The 25,371-nt window shown below is 35.0% G+C and overlaps 3 protein-coding genes across 4 annotated transcripts; 2 read left to right on the top strand and 1 right to left on the bottom strand.

Annotated features, from left to right (window-relative positions):
• Positions 1 to 1,620: 1,620 nt before the first annotated feature.
• On the bottom strand, positions 1,621 to 6,338 carry LOC118062168 (mitochondrial ATP-independent inner membrane protease subunit 2). Its single transcript, XM_035075874.2, has 6 exons — positions 6,120 to 6,338; positions 5,185 to 5,357; positions 3,203 to 3,386; positions 2,262 to 2,368; positions 2,044 to 2,155; positions 1,621 to 1,940 (listed from the first exon to the last, which is right to left on the bottom strand). Exons 1-5 carry the CDS (start codon positions 6,189 to 6,191, stop codon positions 2,074 to 2,076), a joined length of 618 nt encoding a protein of 205 aa, XP_034931765.1. The 5' UTR covers positions 6,192 to 6,338; the 3' UTR covers positions 1,621 to 1,940; positions 2,044 to 2,073.
• Positions 6,339 to 7,600: 1,262 nt separating this feature from the next.
• Positions 7,601 to 11,103, top strand: LOC118062170 (TOM1-like protein 2). Of its 2 annotated transcripts, XM_035075876.2 has the most exons (4): positions 7,601 to 7,746; positions 7,859 to 8,392; positions 9,790 to 10,071; positions 10,507 to 11,103. In XM_035075876.2, the coding sequence occupies exons 2-4, from the start codon at positions 7,907 to 7,909 to the stop codon at positions 10,906 to 10,908; spliced, it is 1,170 nt and encodes a 389-aa protein (XP_034931767.1). In that variant the 5' UTR covers positions 7,601 to 7,746; positions 7,859 to 7,906; the 3' UTR covers positions 10,909 to 11,103. The 2 variants fall into 2 exon arrangements, with proteins under 2 accessions (XP_034931767.1, XP_034931766.1); XM_035075875.2 differs by having other exon boundaries at positions 7,675 to 8,392.
• A 971-nt stretch (positions 11,104 to 12,074) lies between these two features.
• LOC118062171 (structural maintenance of chromosomes protein 1) lies at positions 12,075 to 24,795 on the top strand. The gene is made up of 18 exons (XM_073409349.1): positions 12,075 to 12,809; positions 13,224 to 13,460; positions 13,618 to 13,851; positions 14,162 to 14,400; positions 15,932 to 16,198; positions 16,392 to 16,662; positions 16,883 to 17,009; positions 18,545 to 18,652; positions 18,754 to 18,861; positions 18,954 to 19,093; positions 19,278 to 19,367; positions 19,459 to 19,667; positions 20,960 to 21,129; positions 21,819 to 21,928; positions 22,049 to 22,425; positions 23,415 to 23,666; positions 24,192 to 24,419; positions 24,540 to 24,795. The coding sequence occupies exons 1-18, from the start codon at positions 12,372 to 12,374 to the stop codon at positions 24,586 to 24,588; spliced, it is 3,654 nt and encodes a 1,217-aa protein (XP_073265450.1). The 5' UTR covers positions 12,075 to 12,371; the 3' UTR covers positions 24,589 to 24,795.
• Positions 24,796 to 25,371: the final 576 nt, after the last annotated feature.

Here is a 25,371-nt window from a genome sequence, read left to right as displayed (position 1 = left end):
ATTAAATATTTATATTAAATATTTTATATATATTAAATAAACCTGAAAAAAAATTATTTCATTAATAAATTATTTTCCAGTTCATTTTCCATAACACAAACAAACACTGGAAAATGTTTTCCAGTTCATTTTCCATAACATTGCCAAACATCGAAAAATACTTTTCCGGAATTCACTTTCCAGAAATTTACTTTTCCCGGAATTTACTTTCCAAAAGGAAACAACTTTCCTGCAAATAAACGGAGTCTAAGAAGCTTATTAAATTGCGGGCACTGTTTTTTTTTCATTCTTTGTTTCCTTCGAGGGTTGTAAAACTCTAAACTTCAAGTGGATGTCAGAAACTCCAAAAAGATTTCACAGTTTGGCTGACAACGGATATTTGATGGAATGAGTGAATTATTTTTTTCATTGCAACATTAAAAATATTTGTCATGTAAAAAAAAATTAATATTTTTTAAATATTTTTAAATGATTTTGATATATGAATATTAAAAATTTAAAAAATAAAAAAATATTATTTTAATATATTTTTAATTGAAAAATACTTTTTAAAAACATCCTGTATAATACCAAACACACATGAAAACATGTTTTTTTTAAAAAAATTATTTTTCATATGAAAAGATATTAAATTAATATTTTAAAAATATTTTTAGATAATTTTAATATATGAATATTAAAATACAATAAAATTAAAAATATATTTTAATATATTTTCAATTGAAAAATACTTTTAAAAACATCATGCATAATAACAAATACACAAGACACTCCGGCCACCTTAAAGTGGCTTGTCAGCCAAGTTTTCAAGAGCTAAAAAAAAAACTAAGAGGGTTTTAAAGTGTGGTAGCGGTTATTTTTCAAAATATTTTTTTATATATAAATATATAAAATAATATTTTTTATTTTTAAAAAAATATTTTTGATATTAGCACTTCAAAATAATAAAAAAACATATTAATTTCAAACAATTTTTTTTTTTTTATAAAAATCATGAAATACAATACATCATATCCTCAACATCCCCTAAGTACTTGTTTAATAGTACAATGCAAGTTATTTAATATTTTTAGAATAAATACATAAAACCTTTTAAGATTTGTTTCATATTTTATTCTCACTTTAATTTGAAAATTTACATTTTATATCTCCATCGCGAGTCAAATAAAATTTGTAAAAATAATTAAAAAGCTAAGATAGTAAAACAACAATCAAATTTTGGTAGGTTTTTTTGTAATTATTTCTATTTTTTTATTTTTAATATTAACACATTAAAAACATCTAAAAATCATAAATTTAAATAAAAAACAATTTTAAAAACAATCTCCACCAAAAAAACAACCACTTCCTAAAACTTGATGACAAAAACTCCAAAAGGATTTCACAGGTCAGATGACAAGGGAGCTGGAAAACCATCTCGCTTGTATAATCAACAAGAGGTTATGTAGGAGCCGGATGAGTAGAGCCGTCTAAGCGGAAGGATTCACTTATACTGCCACGCCGAACAGACATAACAGGAGAGTTCAAGTCAATGACAAGAGTTCATTCACTAGACAGGTTAAATGATCTCTACAATATATTTGTGATGATAGTAAAAAGCAATGAGACTGCAAGAAGACATATCCATAAACAGCCAAAAATTTATTTCAAGTTAGAAAAACTATCCAATTGTTAAAGCCCCAGAACCAGATCTGAGCAACGACATATGTGGCAATGAAGGCAAGACAGGAGTCCCAACACAAGCAGCCTGCAAGACAAGACTCCCAACACAAGCAGCCTGAAAGGCAACTGCGTAAGATTCCATTTTCTTTCCCTGGTCTGATTTTCAAATTACAAAACTGTTCACCGCAATACCAAATAAAGTAGAAACACCAAATTGAAAAAATCCGGCTTCCTGCTTTTAGGCTGCTAAGGAAGGCCCAATCATCCGATTGCCACACCTGGCCAAAAATAACAGTAAACACATTTCCCTCCCGTAGCAGATAAAACTGAAGAAACATCCACGGTGGATAACAGAAAAGAAAAACTGATGCATGTACAAACCAAATGATTCGGCGTGTTGGTGGACACCGTCTATGCTTTGTGATGTTTTGCCATCTCTTCAACATCCAATTCCACCTCCAGCACTGGAGAGTCCTTTCTCGAGCTGAAATGACTGGCATAAGACAGCAAAAAAAAAAGAAATCGAATCAAATATCATCAAAGATTTGCAAAAGAAAAAAAGAAGGAAGCTTTCAATAAACTAGCATTCAGCTGCTCACCTGTTCTGTACAGGACCATGGTCTACAGCTGTTTGCAGACAGTAAATGACTCGGCCAACTACGTTTGACATGGAAATCGGACCAAATTTTCGACTGTCATTGGCTTCCTGTGACCCCCCAAAGAAAAATGATGAAAGAGGAAAAGAACAATCTCAGGCCATAAAAGAATCAAATACAATCTCCAGGCCAAAAGTCACAACTAAACCTGACTGCTCTTGAGAGAAAAAATAGCAGGGGAAATAGAGCATAAAAGAAGAAAAAATGACAACGAATATGAAACAAGGTAAAGTAGATATAAGAATCCTTCAGTTTGATACATTTAAGAAGAAATACTAACAAAATATAAGAAAGCGCTCTTAGTGATAAATGGCTAACTGGGAAACTGCCCGACATTCTAATTAGTACCAATAGAGCCCAGTCTTAATTGGAATGAAAGAAGGAACTGTCCAAATATTATCGATCCCATTTGGTAATATAGTGTCCTAGTTATGGCATATAGTGTTCCAATGATGAAAAGGAAATTAGGTTAATTTAGATATCTACAGTTCAATGCATCCTTCATGACAAAACGACTAGGTTTCTTGAAGCCTCAACTTTTTGTGAAATCAATATCTAATCCCATCACAAGCAAAACCATGTCTAAATGTTTCCTTGGTCAGCAATGAGACCCATACCAACTACCAAGTTTGGTCATGCTAAAAGCCTTATATGATGAACTTAATAATCATCAAAAAATGACTTGAAATAATCTTATCTTGATGGTTTAGGCATCCTTGGAAAAATATATATGCAAATTTCAGTATTAGTTAACTTTGGTTAAAAGATGTGATAAGAGAACAGATTAAACAATCCACCAACCTATGTAGACCCTATTCAGAACAGATCGAACAATCCATTAGCCTATGTAGATCCTATTTTTATGATGTCAAAGTAGCATGTACCTTGGCTTTCAATTTCTCATTGTCAGCCAATACCCAACATTCATCCTTGTCAAGAACAAATGGCTCATCTTTTTCATCAGTAGATGCCATTTCATAACCTTCAATAGCAGCTAATCTTCTGACAAGAAAATTATCTGACTTCTCAGGATCCTTCAAAAGCACTACATCTCCGACAAAAACACGCCTGCCAAGAGCTATGAGTTATTACTCACCATGTTATTTCGAGCAAAAGAATTATATATATATAAAGCATGAAAAAGGGTGTATCAAGGTTGCCAATAACAAATGAAAAATATAAAATGATCCTCATTTGCAGTAATTGAACATGGCATTGATGGAACCTGAATGGGATGAAACAATACTCAGAGTCACATTTCTTTAATAAAAAATATATATGATCCCCATTTGTAGAAAATAAAGAGAGTTTTGGTTGAACCTCGATAAGATAAACAAATACTTCTTACAATTTCTATTCTTTTCTCTCCTAGGGGTATGCATATGTACGCTTGTTTATCTTAGGCTATTGACCATGCCACATTTCTACAGAAGGACAATAAAATCTTTTCCAAATGATAGGAAATAACAGCAAAATATTCTGTTGTTACACCAAAACAAGCACACCCATAGAAAGGTGAAGGATACCTATCAAGTATGAGCTAAGGAAGAGTTGCCTAAAATGGTCCAGACAAATCCACCACCAACCTAAATAAAAGTGATAGTATTGAAGCATTGGGTAGGAGAAAATAGTGTGAATTGAAGAGATAAAGAGTTCTACCGTCACAATAGCTTGTGAAAATTTAGCCTGTAATGTAACTAGATAAGAGGAAGCAGATCAATGCATCTATCAGTGTGCGTCCAAAGATTGGTTCAGTTGAACAGTCATACCAAAGTCATCAGCCATTAGCATAGATTTCTGTTGCTGATAACCCTAGGATGGTCATGTATGAAGTTTGATATAGCTTCATACCTAGCAGCTTAAGTTTAGATGGATTCCATGGCATGGTATTGGAATCTAACATCTGTTTTGCTTCAATGTAATGCTGTTATCCCTTGTGCTAGGTTTGTCTATGATCGTTGTCAACTAGATTGCTCATGGAGTTTGGTTAGACCTAAACATAAGAGGCTTTTATGGCTCCTCTTTTTTGCTGTTGTATATGTAAAGCTTGGTGTAGCTTATATGGCGCTTGGGCTTCTCTACCAAATAGCTCAAGCTTTCTTGTTGGAAAGTTTTACACAGAACAAGTTGAGGAAGCATTAGGGACAGAAGGCTGATATCACAATGTCAGCTTGTTGACCAAATGGTTTAAACTGGAGGATTGTGTGTCTTTCATGCATATATCTTCCTTCCTCACTTGATCACTTTCTCATAAAGGTGAGACTCTTATCTCACACATGTACGTAAACATTTATGTATCTGGTCCTGAGCAATAGCATTAGAAGTTTTGTGTTAAGTCAACTCTTACGACTTGAATCCACAAGTTTACAAAATTGGCAGCCAAATACTTTGCCATCAAATGGGATTTGATTCCATAAATCCCAAAAGAATGAGCCTTAAGTTAGATCACACAAAAAACCTCTTAGAGAAGCTCAGTTCAGATGACTAAGCTAGCAACACATCTACTAACAGCATGCCAATTAAAACACTATACAGATGGAATCAAGGATTTATTATCACCAGGCAGGGTGTCATGCATCTCGAAAACCATATGGCTCTCTAAGCACTATAAGTTTTACTCTCAACTGTATCGTTTAGTTTTCTAGCAAGCAGGCATCTAAAAAGCTGGCCCTATAACCAGCAATCAACAAAAACACCAAAATCCTACCTGGCAAGTGACAAGTTAGAATCGCCTATATGAATCACCCACATGCAGCATGTCACTTTCCTATTGCCTGATACATTATTTATCAAATAGTATGCTTCTCTGTGATGGTTAAGAAATAAAAAACCACAGACCCACACACATATGTGTAAGTATTCTTACATTGGATCAGCAGATGGTAACTTGCGAACAAGAAGGGTCCCCCCTTGGTCTCCAATTGTTGGGGCCATTTCCTGTCCTTTATTCCAGTGTAAAAAAGTCAACTTTCCCTGAAATAGATTTTTCCAAACTGAATCAACGACTTCTTTATCATTGATTAGGCCACCCTTATAGCTCTGCAACAAGTTGAAGGTTATGTCAGAACAATCAATATAAAAATAGTTCAAAGATCCTTACTTTAACCACAAATATGGGTGTAGAAACAGCAGCAAAGTAATGAAGAAGGGTGCGTGGATATCATCTGATGAGCTTGACAATTCAAAAACCAAGACAAAACAAAGCAATAGAAGAATCGGAAAATACAATGAAAGAGCATGTGGCAACAACTCCGAGGAAACTTATAAAACTAAATACAAATCTTTCCCAATTTGAGGACTTTTTCGTTTAACAACAAAAATCAAGCACAATTCTCGTCACTGCAACACAATATCATAATTAAGCTTCCCAGTCAAAGCATTGTTCCCACAAACATACTCATAGGCACAAAATAAACAAGCCCGTAGTAAATATTGCTTATAAGTAAAAGACATGGAGCACGTAAATCTGAATGAAATAATGGCCAAGAAACAAAGCTTTGTCTCCAAAGAAGTGCAAATCATAAAAAAAATAAAAGAGAAATGGCATTGAAATATCCCATCACCAGTAAACCCCTGATCAAGATCAACAAAACAAAAAACCCATCAAGCAAAAAGAAATCTTTCTAACAAAGTTAAAGCATTTACACAAGCAAATGAGCCACCAAAACCCAGAAACCAAATACAAGGCAGAAAATCATCAAAACAAAGTATAAATAAGAATACTCACAAACACTCGTTAAAGCAAGAAATGAAATCATTAGAAAATGCGAGAAAAAAAATAGGCGGAGGCAGAGAGGGAACCTTATAGCTGAGAGAAACAGAGTAGTCGAGTTTGTTGGCTATATAACGGAACCAAGTCGATACAGAAACCATTTCCTTTGCAGACAATTACTACTTTTGTTTGGTTTTCTTTATCTTGGGCTGCCCGATTTTTTCTTAAACCCCTCGCGGATAATTCACAAGTTTCTCCTTTCTCTCTTATTTAACAGTGCCTCTCGGGAATGGCAATGGCCAATGGGTGTTGGTAACTTGCTTAAAAGTGATTTTTAGAATATTTTTTCTACTTCAATATATATTTAAATAAAAAGAGATTAAAATAAAATGATTAGAGATTAAATTAAAAAAATTTAAAAATAATAAAATAAATAAAAATTAAAATAATAAGGATTAAAATTTATAAAAAAGTAAATGTTAAGAAATAAAATTAAAAAATAAATAAATCAAATTCAATATAATTAAAAGAAATATTGTAAGGTCAACACACATTTTAAGATGAAAAAAAAAGAGAGAGAAAAATAATCACTAGAGCTTCATCATGTTATGAAGGCGGACACACACCAGCCCATTATTGGACGCCATCTTAAAAGGTGATCAACGATCATTTTTTTTTTTTTTTATTTATAAAAAAACTATAACATTTTTTATTTCATGTGATAATTGTAAAAAATAAAATAAAAAAAACAAAAATATCCTAGGTGAAAAAGATCAACTCCAGGAGCTATGCGATAATTATACAGTACACAAATATAAAAAGTCCTAAAAGCCCCTCAGTTACAGAATGTGTTTTTTTTTTTTTTCTAGGGCATAAACATAATTATTCTATGTAATAAAGTGTAAAAATATTATTTTAGACCCGAGTTTCTATTCAGTCCTTCAAAAATTAAAGGGCAAATTTTTTTATTTATTTTTTTTTTATCATAAACTGCATTGTTTATAATCCACGGATAATGTATAGTAATAAATATTCATCAGCACTTCCTCTTTTTTTTTTCACCATTATTATCATTTGATTTAAATAGACATGGTGGTGATTAGATTTTTTTATGGACTCAGGTGATTTAGTTTGAATCGATTACGGGTAAAACACTAGATTTTGTGCAAGCTCATCCACTCACAGCGTGTTTAAAAATATAGTAAAAAATATTTTTTAAGGTATTTCTTATTTAAAAATATATTAAAATAATAATTTTTTATTTTTAAATTATTTTTTAAAAATTTTGAAAAAACTAATTAATTTTTTAAAAAATCACATGTTTAACTGGAATACCAAATAAGCACAAAAGTATGCGTGGTTCAGATAAAAAGCCCACAACACTCGTTATTCGCAATACCGACTCCGTATTTCCTTCAAAACGACGCGTCATTTTGTACCGTGCTGAGTTCCTTTCAGTCATAAACCACGAGTTTGCCTGTTCTCACGCCATGCCTTTTGCCTGATGCCACTACCGCGCCATTCCCCTCGAACGATGTATCGTTTGTGCGGGGCCGCCGTATTAGAAAACGACATGTCATTTTCTAGGGCACGTGTATCTTGAAGGGCCTCTCATCTCCACCGGCAAAAGAACAGCTGAAAATTATAACAAGCCAATTCATCCAGACTCCAGAGCTTTCCTTTTCTCTGCTTGCTTACGATAGCATCTGACCCCAGGTTGGCCAGTTGTTTTCCTCTTAATTCCGTGTTTAATCCCATGCTGTCCTTGAGACAAGAAAATCAAAGAAAAAGCTTAACCGATTTTTTGTTTCTTATAAATTGAATCAAGGTTGTGTATTTTAGCTGTTGATGTTTGTGTTTTGAGCACAAAGAAGAGATGGACAAGCTGAAATTATCTGAATGGGGTGAACGGTTGAAGACTGGTGGGGCTCAGATGAGTCGACTTGTAAGTGATAAGGTGAAAGAAATACTGCAAACCCCAACACCTGAATCGAAGATGGTTGATGAAGCTACGTTAGAGACAATGGAGGAGCCCAACTGGGGTTTGAATCTGAGGATATGTTCGATGATTAATAGCCAAGAGTTTAGTGGTACGGAGATTGTTAAGGCTATAAAGAGGAAGATTTCGGGCAAGAATTTGGTGAGCCAAAGGCTGAGTCTTGATTTGTTGGAGGCCTGTACTTCGAATTGTGAGAAGGTGTTCTCCGAGGTGGCGTCTGAGAAGGTGTTGGATGAGATGGTTAGGATGATCGAGATTCCGCAAACGGATCAGGGGAATCGTGATCGAGCTTTGCAGTTGATTAGGGCTTGGGGAGAGTCCGAGGATCTTGAGTACCTGCCTGTCTTTCACCAGACCTATAGGGTAAGCTTTTTTGCGGTAAACAAATGCTGTCATTGCTATGGAATTACACTAATTGTTTGTGAAAGATTAGGTAATAATTCGATGTGTTTAATCAAGGATCACTGTTATTTTCCACACTAGCAGCTGTGATACGTATGCCTTGCGCCTTTAAAAAATAATTATTTTAATATGTTTATATCAAAAATAATTTAAAAAAATAAAAAAAAATATTTTAATTTATTTTGTTAAAAATTAATTTATAAAACAATCATTGTTAAAATACTGGACTGTAATTCATAGTTGATAAGCTAGTTGGTTTGGAAAAAAAAGAAAAACTGGTTGGATATTTTAGCTATCTGCATGAATGTTGTAAATGGGTTATTGTATTGAACTGTAGATTTATCATTATTTGAAAACTTCTTGGGTTTTGCAATATGCTGCAAATTCAGAAGCCTAATAAGCTACAGTTTTAAGAATGTGGGGTTACGTACACTTTGCCATCCGTATCTTTCCTCGTAGCTACAGCTTTTGAATTCCAATGTGAGGCAGAGTTACAAATTTAGCACTTAACAATATTACTTACCATTTCTTTTTCCTTTTTAAATTAGCATGCTAAATTTAAAAATTTGAAAAATGGTACTGTTTGAAAAAGATTTGTAAAATGATATAGTTTGATTTCATCGCGTTTCAAAAACGTTACATTAATTAAAATTTAAGTGCTTTTCTAGATTGAATAACACATTCCAAACACAGTGTCTTTGCAAACCGACATCGCCTTGACTTAAACCTAACAAAAATCCATAAAACATATACATTTTTCCTTCAAAACAACCAAAAAATCGAACCCTTCCTAATTTATAAGCATCATTTGATGTTTTTATACTGTAAATTCACCTTTTTTATATTTTGAGTTTGGTTAGAATTTATTGATCGGAGTTATTGTGTTTTTTTATATGTTTTTTTAAATGAAATAAAATTTAGGTGTAGTTATTTATAAACTTTGTCTAAATTTTGTTAAAATTGTAAAAGTTTTTACTCTATGATCATAAAGTAAATTAAATTTTGGGTGCTAATTGCCTAATTTACTCAACATTGCTTTGGGATTTGTGGTTATTAAGTGATACACTGGTGCCTCCTTTTTTCCTCGACGGAGAAAGATTATTGTATGGGGATCATGCTAGAGTATCACTATGTCTCACTAACTTGTGTCACGTCTTCAAATTTTTGATGGACTAGCATTATGCCCATTTATTCCTTGTGTTGCTGGTCAGCACTGTAAATGGACGTGCCACCCCCTCCCCTCTCTTTCCTATATTATTTTGTGCCAATTACTGCAATGGTTCTCTTAGATTCTTGAAAGAAAGAAAAGCCTCTGTTATTCTTTTCTCACATCTAATATCATGTTCTGGTTGTGGCAGAGCTTGAAAGAAAGAAGTCTGCCCACACCACCAGTTGAAGATGGAAGTTCATTCCCCATGCAATATTCGTTGGAGTCATATGTTCACCAGGAACCATTGTCTCCTCCTGAAAGCTATCCTATTCCTGACACGGGATTGCATGGTGCAGATCATGGTACTCTTCCATATAACTTTGGGGGAGTATCAATTGAGGAAAAGAATGAAACACTTGTAACAACTCGGAACAGTCTGGAACTTCTTTCTAGTATTTTGAATGCTGAAACTGAGCCAAAACCCATTAAGGTAATCCCTTCTTCTTTTTTTGGGTGTTATTCAGTAAGAAATGACCACTCTCGTCAAACAGCTAATCCACGTTCACCTCTGTATATGCATTTTAGTTTTTTTTTGGAGTAGATACCAGCTTTCAGTTCATTTAGCAATCCTTTTGATATGGCACAGGATAAAAAAAATCTCGTCTTTCAGTTTTTTTTCATATTTTCTAATGCTATTGCGTTCCACAAAATGATGTTGATACAAGCTCTAGTGGTAGTGATAAACAAAAAATTGTAATTACGAGTTTGAAAGCTCTTTGTGTTTAATATATCCCTTTCTATGATCCTTCGCCCCATTGTGAAACACATAGCTGAGTGACTACATTTTTTCACAAGCAAGATAGAGGGAAATAAAAGCACAATGAAATAATGGCTGCTTTCATTAATAGCTCCTGTGCCGCTGCAGGATGATCTTACAGTAAGCTTGTTGGACAAGTGCAAGCAGTCACAGCCTGTCATTCAGAGGATCATAGAAAGCACCACTGATGACGAGGCAATGCTTTTTGAGGCCCTGAATCTCCATGATGAGCTCCAACAAGTCATTCTCCGATTCAACGAGTTGGAAGCTGGTATAAAATCCAGAGAGCAGCTGCCTGAAAGTTCCAGTAACACCGGGGCCAATATATTGCCTGCTCAAGTTGAACCTCATAATGAAACCAAGATAGCAGATCCTCCAGAAGGGCCTGCTCAAGCTCAACCTCGTAATGAAACCAGGATACCAGAAGGGCCTGCTCAAGTTGAACCTCGTAAAGAAACCAAGACAGCAGATCCCCCAAAAGGAGAGAGTGCTGAATTTAGCAGCCAGTAGAAAATCGACGAGCGAGAATCCAGTTAAAGCACAGTATGCAGGGTTTGTGAAAATGTACGTTGCAGGTGTACTTTCTTTAATCCTCGATTCCTTGTATGCTAATAAGTTGTCCTTTCCTGCTATGCAGTGATACATCGATAATCAGGTTGTTTTTATTAGTTAAGAGATTTTACGTAATTAAGTTGGTTATACTAATCTCCCTCGTACTTTACCAGCTGGGAATGATTTCTGGGTTTTGCATTCCTGAGTATTACAAAAAATCATGTCAGATTATTGCCACTAGCATGGTTTTTTCTCTGCCATTTTATTTAATTCGGTTGGTTTTTTTTTTCATCAATGGCTCCAAATTCTTCATCTTCATGTGAAAGATTGTTTGCTTCGGGAGTGCGTTAACCTAATCCATCAGTGAGCTTTCATAGTATTGTTGATTAAATTTATAATTAGTGTTGTTTTACCTACCTAGTTCCTTTATATAATCCGATTTTTTCTCTATGATTAAAAGGGGTTAAAAGACATGTTGCCTTAATTTCTATGTAAAAAATAGTTAATTTTGTATACAACTACACAGATAAATACATTTGTTAATATAGATATTGTTGCAGACAATTATTGTTTTTGCGGCACGTTTTAAATTTTTTTCATTTTAAATTAATTTTTTTTTAATGTTTTTAAAATAGTTCTGAATATATCAATTTGTTCATATGACTGCATCGTATCTTTAATTTTTTTAATATTTACTTTATTTTGTATTGTTTTTATATTTATAATTTTAAAAATTATTTCACTGTTTATCGGAATTAATTTTGCCAAACCACAAAATAAATTATTAAATAAAAAATAAAAATACTCGAGTACACGTAACATTAATTTGATCCGACTCGGAACAAATTTGGACCCTAAGGTACCATAAGATTGTAAATATTAGGCATCTTGCCCGGCGACAGAAGTTGAAACTTCCTCAGCAAGCTATTTTTTGGGTAAAGAGTGCACAGCACACGACTGAGTGGCCGAGGTATCCCAAGGACAATAATGTAAATACTCACAAAATACGGGGTCCAACTGAAAACACGAAAAACCAGACGTGATCGAGCGCGTATATATAAATTATTGAAATTTTAATAAATAAATAAATACACGATTTATTTCAGCCAATGGCACAGTAAATAATCTTAAAAAAAAAAACTTCATTTTATTCCGTGCAGGTGCTCGCACACTCGCATGAAAACCCACTGCTGCTACCCCCCCTAAAATTTCCTCCAAAATTCCCCTCCCGCCAATTCCCTCCATCCCCCAAAAATCTCACCACTTCCCCTCCTCTCTCCACTTTCCCGGAAAATCCCCTTTCCAGCACCCCACAAAACCCTAGCACTCCATCCTTCGGCGTCGCTTACCCCGATTTCCACTAAAAAAAAACCCTAATTCCGCTTTCTTACGCACTGACGATAAACCCTAGGTCAGTCAAAATGCCTTCCATGGCTTCTCCAGGCAAAATCCTGAAATTGGAGATGGAAAACTTCAAATCCTACAAAGGTCTTCAAACAATCGGTCCATTCAAGGACTTCACAGCCATAATCGGCCCAAACGGAGCTGGAAAATCTAACTTAATGGACGCTATCAGTTTCGTTCTCGGTGTCCGTACTGGTCATCTCCGTGGAGCGCAGCTGAAAGACCTTATTTACGCGTACGACGACCGTGAAAAGGAGCAAAAAGGACGGAGAGCCTTCGTGCGCTTGGTTTACCTGTTGCCTGACGGGTCGGAGCTCCAATTTACCCGGGCTATTACTAGCTCTGGTGGCAGTGAGTACCGTATTGACGGCAGGGTTGTTAATTGGGATGAATATAATGCCAGGTTAAAAGAGTTGGGCATTCTTGTTAAGGCCAGAAATTTTCTGGTGTTTCAGGTGATTTTGTTTTCACTGGTTTCTTTTTTATTTTTGATTCTTTAAATTATCATAGTATTGTTTAACTGTTATTACTAGTGTCTAATTGGTAGATTTGGTTCTTCTGGCATGCATTTTGTGTTACAGAAGTGTTTTTTTTTTTTTTGTAAGATGTTGTGGTGACAGTGTATGTCATCCAATGTGGAGCTGTGTTGCAAATGCTGAATAATATTGGAGAGTAATCTCGTTTTTATCGAATAGGAGAGTCACATTTGTCTCGGCCTGAAGGAATCTGAATCGTGAACTTGATGATATTTTGCTTGATTTTGAGAGAGAATTGACATTTTTATGTCATACTATATTGACATGGTGACTTGGCAATTGAATTTCCTGGAATCGGAGTTACATCTGACAAATGTTGATCTTTGTCTGCAGGGCGACGTGGAGTCCATTGCATCTAAAAACCCAAAAGAGCTGACTGCGCTTTTTGAGCAGATATCTGGGTCTGAAGATCTCAAGAGAGAATATGAAGATCTTGAAGAAAAGAAAGCCAGGGCTGAAGAAAAATCAGCTCTTGTTTATCAGAAAAAGAGAACAGTAGTTATGGAGAGGAAGCAAAAGAAAGAGCAGAAGGAAGAAGCGGAGAAGCATCTACGTCTGCAAGATCAATTGGTATGAACCATAAGATTTCTGTACAAGTTCTTAGCATGATTTACCTCCCTGTACCTTGATCATAAGTGTGTTTTTCTGTTGACCATACAATATGTGAATAGCGTTTTGGTCTTTTCACAGAATTAATTGCTTTCCATCATCCTCTTTTTCTCTATAGAAATCTTTGAAGAAAGAACACTTTCTATGGCAATTGTATACCATACACAATGACTCAAATAAGATGAATGCCGAACTTGATGCTGAAAAGAGGAATCAGGAAGATCTCATGCAAGAGCTTGAGAAGTTTGGACATGAAGCAGACAAGAAGAAGAAGGAACAAGAAAAATACCAGAAAGAGATTACGCAATGTGAAAGGAAGATCAAAGAGAGAAGTTTCAAACTTGACAAGCACGTGAGTTTTTGCAGGCATTTGTTTCACTGATAATGATTATTATCTTAAATGTCTTATAATGTGGAGGACTTTAGAGTTTTAAACACCTGGGAAAAGAAAGTTCTTCATGCCCATTAAGTCAGCAGTACATGCACATGTATGCATGTTTGTGGTTCAAGGTTGCATTCCATATCTTATGGATATGTGAATATTTTTGGACTTTTATGTTTAATGAATAAGCATGTTTTTTTTCTATTGGTTTATCGATTACTTTAGGTAGACTAAGAGTGTTTTGTGGTTTATTTGTTCTGATGTTTTCTCCTGTTCACAGCAACCAGAACTTCTTAAATTAAATGAGGAAATGTCACGCATAAATTCAAAAATTAAGAGCAGTCGTAAGGAGCTTGAGAGGAAAATGGTAGAAAGGAGGAAGCATGCTGATGAGATAAAAGAGCTGGAGAGCGGGATTCAAGATCTTAGTTCAAAAATGGATGGTCTACGTGAAAAAAGTCGTGATGTTGGTGGAAAACTTCCCTTGGCTGACAGTCAACTACAAGAATACTTCCAGATGTAAGTTTCCTTTTAGTTTAAATTGATTATTTAATCATTTGTTATCGACTTTTTTTTTTTGCTGGAATACACTCCTTTTGGGTCCTGAGTACACATTCCTTTTTATAATTGAGATACAAGGTTTTGGACAGACTGGTGGGCTATTCTTTTTGTGTGGAACTTCTAAGGTGTCTAGTTCATCATTAACTTCGATAATTGGAACAATTGACTGGGAAGTATGTATTCTTCTATCAAAGTAGTAGACGCCCCTCTTCCCATCCTTTTTCATTAAACAAAGAGTATTGCTGTGAAACATATTCCTTGATGTGGGGACAGTTTTAAAATCAGATGGAATCTCTTGGCCATGGAAAGCTTTGATGGTGGTAAGGACCATAATGATATTATGTAAGTCAGAAATCCTTTGAATATAAATGTAAACATTGACCTTGGTGTACCATTTCTGAGGGAGAGAGGATGATAAATTAAGTGCAAGTGAATAAACAATGGTCCCTATATCTTGAAGTTGTTTATTTACTAATTGGTTAGTAACATGTGATAGAAGCTTGTAATTCCTGTCGGTCTATATACCATTAATGTTCTATGGACCTGCCATCCACAACAGCTATTTGGAAGGTTGCATGCATTTTATTCGTGGGTTCTAGCTATCTCATCTATCAACTTTCTTGTTCTTCATGCTTTATCTTGTAAGTCCATAAGTAATTGCAGGCTGAATGAACATGCAGAAGATGATGATTGAGGTTAATTAGTAGCAGTCATGGTTTGGGGGAAAAGTGTAAAAATCTGGGCATTATTTTTCCATTAAATGGTTGGATACTGGGTTTTGAAAGGAGTCAAGCATTTTCTTTTGCTTATCAATGATAAAGAAGGGACTTATAAACAATTTCATTATGCAGTTTATGCATCATCTTCTTTTAGATGCAGATAAATCAATCATGATTTTTGTCTCCACCAAAGGTTGGCCTACTTCCATAGCTGTAATGATTATTATCAGCAGTTTCAGTGTAATAAAATTTGTTCATGATGGTTGTAATTTTTGGACCATTAAAGTTTCATATCAAATAGAGAATCAATGAATTAGTTGGGCTTCTCTCACTTGGTTTGCTTTAGGGTAGGAAAAGGACAACAAGTGATTATGGACTTGTGCTCTTCTCTGGGTACCCTGGTGCTTGTGAATTAAGAGGAATTGAGGAAAGTTTTTGAATTGCTCACTTTCCATGCAGCCATCATGGATTGGAATTGTATTCCGAGCACCCCTGTGGTTCTCGGCTTCTGTGGGTTTTGCAGGGTTTGTCTATCCAACATTTAAATCGTTTTGAGAGGCCTTCTCTTTTGATTGTTTTATTTTCCCTTCTGGTTGTGTCATATCAAAGGGGTAATTAATTCCCCCTGCTGCAAAGCTGATATGTAACGTCTTTTCTATGACAGGATTCCTTTAAAAAAAATACAAGGCTTTATTTCTTGTCAATTGATCTTGTTATTGCATTATGGAATTCCTATTGCCCTCATCATTGTTGGAATTATAATGGTGCAGTAAGGAGGATGCTGGCATGAAAACTGTCAGGCTAAGGGATGAAAAGGAGGTTCTGGACAGGCAGCAACATGCTGATATGGAAGCTCAAAAGAATTTGGAAGAAAACCTCCAACAGTTGGAAAATCGGGCACATGAACTGGATGCACAGGACAAACAAATGCGTGAAAGAATGAAAAAGATTCTTGATGCTTCTACAAAGCATAAAAATGAGGTGATTGATCTGAAAAAGGAATTGCGTGAGATGCAAGATAAACATCGGGATTCCAGGTTATTTAACTTGTTCCCTTGTTGGTTTGCTTGTTAACATTTTTCTTTTCTCCATAGTAGTAGATGTTCCTTGTCTTAGAGAGCTGTGTTCTTTGGCATCTAGTTCTTCTCTTTTTGTTTTATCAGATGCTGAATAGTTCTTTTACTCAAATGAAAGTGATATTTGTTAACCAGAGATCCTTTTTGTTGTCAGGCATAAATATGAGAACTTGAAGTCCAAAATTGGAGAAGTAGAAAACCAGCTACGTGAATCGAGAGCAGATAGACATGAGAATGAGAGGGATGCTAAGCTGTTTCAAGCAGTTGAGACTCTCAAACGCCTATTTCAAGGAGTTCATGGCCGGATGATTGATCTCTGCAGGCCAACCCAGAAGAAGTACAACCTTGCTGTTACTGTTGCTATGGGGAAGTTCATGGATGCAGTTGTGGTTGAGGATGAAAGCACGGGGAAAGAGTGCATCAAGGTACTCATTTTATATGCTGAGTTACTATTTTTTCTCTAGCATGTTTTGTAATTCTGGTTATTAATATCTGCACATTTTATTCCTGCATTATTTCATCTATGCTGGTACTGAAGTTCTGTTATTGGTCTCTTGATTTCTAGATGTAATTGTGATGAAGTTCGTTGAGAACTGTAGTTTGTCTGAAAGTAATACAACTATTCATTCATTTTGGTTTCTGCAGTATTTGAAAGATCAAAGGCTTCCTCCTCAGACATTTATACCCCTTCAATCAGTTCGTGTAAAGCCAGTTTTTGAAAGGTTGCGTACCTTAGGTGGTACTGCAAAGCTGGTCTTTGATGTGATCCAATATCCTTTGAAAAAGTTTGGTATCAGCCAAAATCATGATTATGATCCATTTCATGCTTTTGACATAAATTTTTTAATTGAGTTTTTGTTATTGAACTATTAATTTTTTTTTATATGCGATACATTTGTTTCCTTTTCACCTTTTCTTCATATGGATTCTGTGTTTTTATTTGTTTGATTGCAACATGCATGTATAATGATAATTTGTTTTTGGAGAATGAAACAATATGGTATTTGATGTGGGTAATCAGTTCGCTCATGGATTGCATGTTAACAATATGGTATTTGTTCCCTTGTGTGATCTTTTTTCTCTTTTAGAATTTAATGAAAAAGAGGTTATTGTGTTTGATTTTATGATTTTCTTTTTCTTTATCAAGTTTAAGAAATGAATGCTATTGGGACTGCATGAATCACTGGTGGTTTTACCAATTTCATAATTTTATGTATTTGCTGCGGCGATATTTCTTATTCGATTTGCCTGTCTGTTTGATGTCTGTTGATAATGCTTGGCTGTTTCTGTTACACTTTAGGAGTTTCTAGCTGGCCAATATGGATCCTATTTTAATCTTTTGATGGAGTTTGGCATGTTTGTCTATGGCTAATGTCTAGGTTTTACTGTCAAACTACAATGACGATAGCGAGTTAGTTGACATACTGTGGGGCTAGCATATTCCCAAGGAAAAAAGGTGTACTAACAAGAAAGATCAAGTGATGTTTCTTTAAGCTGAACTGATCTCTTGAACATCTTAGTGGGCCATCTTTCTGGTGAACACTGATGGTTGTTTAAGGTTAGGAGGCGCATAAGGTCCTCCTCTAGCTGTATATTTTGTGTCATGATAGAGGACATATCTTAGCTCCTTTTTTCCCAAGGATGCCATTGCTAGAACTTTATGTTGGATTGATGTTTTTAGGTCTAGGTGGCTAAAATTTGTGAGACCTTTTCTTCCAGCAATATTCTATTTCCTAAAACCTCTTTTTCATAGCTGGGACATGTCCTGTAGTGAGTGTTATGCCATTGGTGATTGTCTAAATAATTGTGGAACCTCAAGGAACTTTTTTAGTCATAAATTTAATGGTAATGGTATGCATTGTAAATCTCAGATCCACCTCCAGTAAGTGTCCTGCACTTCCTCTGCATGATGGTGATGAGGTTATGAATAGCCAAACTCAGGAATGTGTTTCAAATCAAATCACTTTCTGCTTAAATATTCTCAAATATTTGTTGCATTGACTTGGAAGCTGCCATTCTGCCTTTCATCTCAATATCTGTTTTCAGTTTGTTAACCAGTTTCTGGGGTATTGTAGCAAGACATGAGTAGGTCTGCTCTCTTATTTTGAGCTTTGTCTGTATTATAGATTTCTCTTCTTTGCTTTTGTGTTGTTCTCGTCCTTTTGTTTTTAAATTAAGAATAATTAATGTGCTGGTCAATAGTTATTCAAGAGCACTGTTAATTGCAGTTGAAAGAATTAAAAGAAGAAACAAAAAATCAAATCAAATCAAATCAAATTCCATGATTTTGACTTAACAATTGCACATTTGATCCTGTCCTGGAGAAGGCAATTCTTTTTGCTGTTGGAAATACTCTAGTGTGTGATGAACTTGATGAAGCCAAGGTTCTTAGCTGGACTGGGGAGAGGTTTAGAGGTAATTATTCAATAACAGTTTTTGCTACAAATGATTGGTATCTTTAGTTCCCTTTGTTTTCTATATAATTTTAAATCTGAAGTTATTTGTGCTTGCATCAGTTGTAACAGTAGATGGGATCCTGCTCACAAAGTCTGGCACAATGACTGGTGGCACCAGTGGTGGAATGGAAGCAAAGTCAAAACAGTGGGATGATAAAAAGATTGAAGGTCAAAACACCTGATTTGAATAATAGTTCTGCTCTGAATTACTCTTTCTCCTTTTGTCTATTTTCTGCAAGACTAATGTTGGTATTCTGTAGGCCTGAAAAAGAAGAAAGAACAACTTGAGTCTGAGTTGGAGGAGCTTGGGTCAATCAGGGAGATGCATTTAAAGGAGTCTGAAGCATCAGGAAAAATGAGTGGGCTTGAAAAGAAGATTCAGTATGCAGAGATTGAGAAGGTAATTTTCCTGACTAAGACTGTTAAACTTCATTTCTCTTTGTATACAGATAAAACTTCTAGTCAGTTTTAAATGGTTTTGGGAATACTTGATTGGTTACCACTAATACGTGTTTCCCCTTTGTAGCCCCTTTTGTGCTTCCATTGAGTGGACTCTGTTCTCACTTCTGCTGATTTTGTTGCAGAAAAGTATTGAGGACAAACTTGCAAACATGAAAAAGGAGAAGCGGGTTATTAAAGAAGAAATTGACCGTATAAACCCTGAACTTCGAAAGGTGAATTTTCAATCATGACCATGTGTATATCTATTTTCACCTAGACATTTTAAAACAGTTAAATATATTACTTTTTTGATACTGTGTCCAGTTAAAAGAAACTGTTGAAAAGAGGGCCACTGAAATTAGGAAGCTGGAGAAGAGAATCAATGACATTGTTGACCGAATATATAGAAAATTTAGTGCGGATGTTGGGGTGGAAAATATTCGTGAATATGAAGAAAACCATGTTAAGGCTGCACAACACATGGCTGAAGAAAGGTTAAGCTTGAGTAACCAGCTAGCAAAGCTGAAGTACCAGTATGTTATCTTTTCTCCCGCTACCATATTTTATCTATATTTGTGTCTTGTGGGATGCTTTCCTTTTTTGCATGTATGAATTGCTGGCTGTAGTTTCTGTGGAAAATATGACTAACACCCTTTTCCCTGGCAATCACAAATGATTTTCAGTCTGTTTGGGAAAATAAGAAACTTCAATTGCCTGTAAACCTACAGTTTCAGCACCTGTAATCTAGTCTGGTCTATCGTGTAGCTGTTTTCATTGGTCTTTATACTCCCACCATAGCTGCTATGGCCATCAATTTTCTGTTGAGGCGATTCATCCATGCAAATTGCATGTTCACCATGTGATCGATCTTGATGCTGATGGTTGGGAACTGTAGAATCTTTTTGCTAATTTTGTCCTTTTCCTATAATTTCACTTTAGCTCTAAGCTCTGAATCCCTAAATTTAACAATTTATATAAAATAATCCTATTTCATTTACAACAAATGCAAAAAATTCCTAAAAACAATGTTAATAATACAAGATAGTTCCAAAATATTTATTTTCTTACAAAATTATTTTGAATTTTATTATTTTTGGTGTTCATGACAGATTGAACAGTATATGAATTTTTTCTTTCATATATTAAGATGTTTAACTTCAGTCTCAAGTTTAGGCAAAACCTCCAAGTCCAATCTAATAAAAAATGTTTCAAACATGAAGTGTACCAAATCATATTTAAATTTGAATTGAAATTGATCAATTGTAAATATATTTAACCAAATGGGCTTAAGACAAAATTGATTGAATGAATAAGAGATCCAAAACACATGTGCCTAATTCTTTCTTTCTTTATCTCTCTTTTTAAGAATTTGATTATGATTAAGTATTGATAGAATTGGAAAAATTAACAGAAACAAAATTGAATTCTTGCTCCATTTTTTAAATTAAACAGTTAATTGTACGCGTAATAAATTAAAATAAAAAACCAAAAAAGAAAAAAGTTTTATTATTCTATTTTTTTTCTAGGACCTAATCACACAATCACAAAATTTAGGGATCAAAATGTAATTTGATGTTTGCATGATGTGGGTTCCTTTTATGGGTGTCTCGGTGCCCTTTTCCCAGTTGGAATAATTGAAGACACATGCAAATATAAGGATGAGCCTCTGAACTTCTGTTGTGATGTGCTAAGAGCTGATGCAGTGATGTACAACTTGCTGAGTCATTTTATCTTTGTTTAGTTGAGATTGTATTCGAAGGGAGCCTTTCTGTGATTATTAACTCTATTTGACCATTTGTCTTCATATGTTTTCTTTCTTTTTCAGGTTGGAGTATGAGCAAAAACGGGACATGGAATCACGAATTAGAAAACTAGAATCTTCTCTCACTGCTTTAGAAAATGAATTGAAACAAGTTCAGAAAAAAGAGGCCCAAATTAAATTAGCATCTGATAAAGCTACCGATGAAATTAATAAATGGAAGGAAGAAATGAAAGGTAATTTGGTTCTTTATTTTCTCATCTAAAGTGGAGTGTTTTGTCAAGGAGTGAAAACTATAAGTAACAGATCCAACCTTCCAAATTTGTTCTACTTTAAGATGCGCATTTATGAGAAGAGATTATCTGCAAGTCTAGCGCATGCAAATTTCTGAGGAATGAATTTGATTTTCAATTGTATTCCAGGATGAGAAAAAAAGGCTGCTAACATGGTTGCCATTGTGTATTTGGTTGCATTCAGCTCAGTATGATTCACCATGACCTTGCTTTTTAACTTTCTTCCCTTTAATTGTCTCATTGTGACAAACTCATTAGTTATATAGAATAATATTTAAAGTGAGATGCTGTTGAAAATGTAGAACATTAAATTTGTTTTATGGTAGGCAAACAAAAAGAAGAAAAATACTTACCAACTTATCCTACTCAAAAGAACTAAAGGGTATTAAGAGTTGAGGGAGCTTCACCGTCACAATCTGTGTACTGTTAAGGCAAGTTCAGTTGGAGTGAAATTTGCAAGTCCAGCTAATTGAACATTGTGGTCAATGAAAATCATGTAGAATTAACTCCTGAATCTTTGAGAGGCCAATTGGCTTAGAATGTTGTTCTTTGTTTTCTGTCGTTCCTTCTCCTTCAAGTGAATATTCTTGTTTGGTCACATTTACAATTTTCTCATCTTCCTAATCTTATAGAGTGGAAATCCAAGTCAGAAGAGTGCGCAAATGAGATACGTGAATGGACGAAGAAGGGTTCTGCAGTTACAAGCAACTTATCTAAGCTTACCCGTCTTATAAACTCAAAGGTCCTAGAGAATTTTCTTAGTGAATTTTTTTTTTACTGAAAGATTCTTTTGGAACAGCAAGGAGGATGTAATGACCTAGCCCTCAAATTGGTGCTGACATATTTTCTGATGGTTTTGCAGGAGACACAGATTGCACAGCTATCTTCCTGGAAGCAGGATATAGTGGAGAAGTGTGAATTAGAAAATATAAACCTTCCCACTGTTTCTGACCCAATGGACATTGACTCGCCAATTCCAGGGCTGGATTATGATTTTAGTCAGCTAAATAGATCTCTTCAGGATAGGAGACCTTCTGTCAGAGAGAAGATCGAGGCAGATTTTAAGCAAAAGATGGATGCCTTGATATCAGAAATTGAAAAAACCGCACCAAACATGAAGGCACTGGATCAATACGAGGCTCTAAGAGAGAGAGAGAGGGTAGTCACTGAAGAGTTTGAAGCAGCCAGAAAGGAGGAGAAGCAAATAGCTGATTCTTACAATGGAGTTAAGCAGAGAAGGTAATAATTGCATAGTTTTCTTTGGCAAGCCATTTAGTAAGAACGATCAGGATTCAGGACAAATTTTTATCTGACTTGTGTTTGAAGAATAAAATCTGGTCAGTAAACACAATCTGGGAAAATAATTACCATCTTTATACAAAAAGTGCAACAAATGCTTGATAGTTCTTTAATACGAAGTGAAGCTGGCAACTGTATCTTTGATATTGGTTTCCTAGTGATTGTCATCTGAAAGAGCATACATCGAGTGCTTACACAGAATTTCTTGTCATAAAAATTAGCAACTATTTCTATGGAATTTCTTGGAAAACACACTGCTTGGACTTGGAACTTGAACAATCTGCTCATTAACTTGGTAATCTCCTTAATCAGAAGAAACCTAAGGATAGTCCTTGAGGGGAGAAAAAGAGGAAACTAGAATATTCAAATATATGGGGAATTTATTTGTGGTGCCTTCTGCATTCTCTCCCATAACAGAACTTTTGTTTGTTTTATCATCAAAAGGTGTTGTGGAAAAGGAAAGGTGATACTGCATAGACTTGCATCCAGAGACAAAATGCATAAACACATATCTAGCATTGACACTCATGCAAAAACATATGATTGCTCATGCACGGGCAGAAGTATCTGCAGTCTTTCACTGGAATGCATGCTCATTCTGATTGTACAGTACACATGTCCAAGTTTCCTACAAGTAAAGAGGAAAAAGAATTTCAGATAATGGCTTACTTCAACTTCTTTATTCTTTAGAATGATTAGCTTGATTTTTAAAATGGGAATCATAGTCGGTGGAATTACTGATAATATATACCTGGTGGTATATGTATTTTTCAGTTTATTTGGTTGTGTTTATTAACCTTCAATCTTGTTCTGCTTGCAATGCCATCTACTTCTTGATATTTTTCTTTGTTACTTTGATGGCCCAAATTAACTCAAAGTAACTCTACCAATATTTTACCAACAATACTTCTTCATTTCTGTTTACAAAGGTATGAGTTGTTTATGGGAGCTTTCAACCACATATCAAATAGTATTGATAAGATTTACAAACAATTGACAAAGAGCAGCAATCATCCATTGGGCGGAATGGCATATTTGAGCTTAGAAAACGAGGATGATCCTTTTCTACACGGTATCAAATACACTGCTATGCCACCACAAAAGCGTTTTCGAGATATGGAACAGCTCTCTGGTGGGGAGAAGACTGTTGCAGCGCTGGCATTACTCTTTTCCATCCACAGGTATGTCCTTAGAGATCAGTGAACTGTTTCTTAAATGTAACAGTTAGACATTGCATGGTTTCTAATACCTTTGCATTTGACTCTCTTGTTCCTGGGGTAAAACTGCAAGTTCTTGGCCCCTCTTGTAAAAGTAGGTGACCAAGTATATAATGTCCAAGCTTGGATTTTAGTTTTTAATAGATTTTGAGCATCAAAAGGTGGTGTAATGGTACACTGACAAAGCATTGAATGCTTTATATACACTGGCATGGTTAGAAAATGCAGTTTTCCCTTGAACTAATACAAGTTACCCCTATCACGGCAAGGTCCTTAATTTCTTCTCTTTTCATCCTCCATTTGGTGATCTTATTTATTTTGTAATTCAACTTTTAGTTTATAGGTGCTTCTTGTGGATTGATGATTTACTCGTGCATCAAATTTCTGAAATAAAGCAGCAAAGTGTACTAGAGGATCAGGGATGATCCTCACATGATATGCATTTTCTCTTAATCTGATATTACTCCTTTTCCCGGAGAGTTGTTTCAGCTACAAGCCTTCGCCATTTTTCATATTGGATGAAGTCGATGCTGCATTGGATAATTTAAATGTTGCAAAGGTAGCTGGATTCATTCGAGCAAGATCATGTGAAGGAACCAGGGGTACTGTGGATGCTGATGGTGGCAGTGGTTTTCAGAGTATTGTGATCTCTCTGAAGGATAGCTTTTATGACAAGGCCGAAGCATTGGTCGGGGTTTACAGGGACTCTGAGAGGAGGTGAGCTTTATCTTATCATCAGCATCATTATTCACGCAACTTTATCAGGTTATGGTTTTGCATGTCAACAAGTTTGATCTGTGACAAGTTTTTTTTTTTTTCTTTTTTCCCTTACTGCAGTTGCTCAAGAACTCTGACGTTTGACCTGTCAGTATATCGACCATCTTGAGAATCCAATGGCAGATTAGCATCTTGTTTATTTGGTTGGCTCAAATCTTTAAACTTTGTAGATATGACATTACAACCTGCGTAGCTAGTTCTCTTTCTTTCTAGGCAGTGTGATAGTTGTGCCAGTTTCTCACCTCCTCTGATCATCTAAATCCCGAGACGTGTATTTGATGACCTTAGAGATGGAATATAAAATCTGATTTGTGAATCAAGGTCCCGAGAAATCTCGTACCGAAGCATTGAAACATGCATTTCTATTACCATGCCATTTACACGTGCACCATATCTTCAACTTTTTATTTCTATGGTGCGTTGTGTTGTGGTTTGTTTTTTTTTTTTTCGTTTCTTCCCTTAATCATATATTTGAAATTGTTGTTAAAATCTTGATAAAAAAAATTCATAACTTGTAGTTTTTTTTTTTAATTTATTTTTTTAAACCATAGTCAGAGGAGGCTGAACAAGATTTGTGATCCAAAACAAAGATATGGTGCTAGCAAGCTGATTTTTAATTTTGAGACTTGTGGAATTAAGTACGTATAAGCTGGTTTAAATATCTATGCTAATCTAGAAAAAAAAAAAAGATTTGTAATTCGGATTAAATTTTATGGGTGCTAGGATGCAGTCTTATTTCATTTATAACTAATGATTGATGATTTATTTCCTATGGAAGAAGGCTCTTCTATTCGAGAAAAGTTATATTCTGGCTTTAACGAGTACCGATTCCAGAAAATGACTGATTTTTTTCGCAAAATAGATTTATTGAAAACGTCTTTCGGTTCAAGTT

The sequence above is a fragment of the Populus alba genome, chromosome 5 (genome assembly GCF_005239225.2).
Source record: "Populus alba chromosome 5, ASM523922v2, whole genome shotgun sequence".
In the NCBI taxonomy this organism is placed as follows: Eukaryota; Viridiplantae; Streptophyta; class Magnoliopsida; order Malpighiales; family Salicaceae; genus Populus; species Populus alba.
Note: the sequence above shows the minus strand (reverse complement) of the source record. Positions and strands in the feature narration are given on the sequence as shown.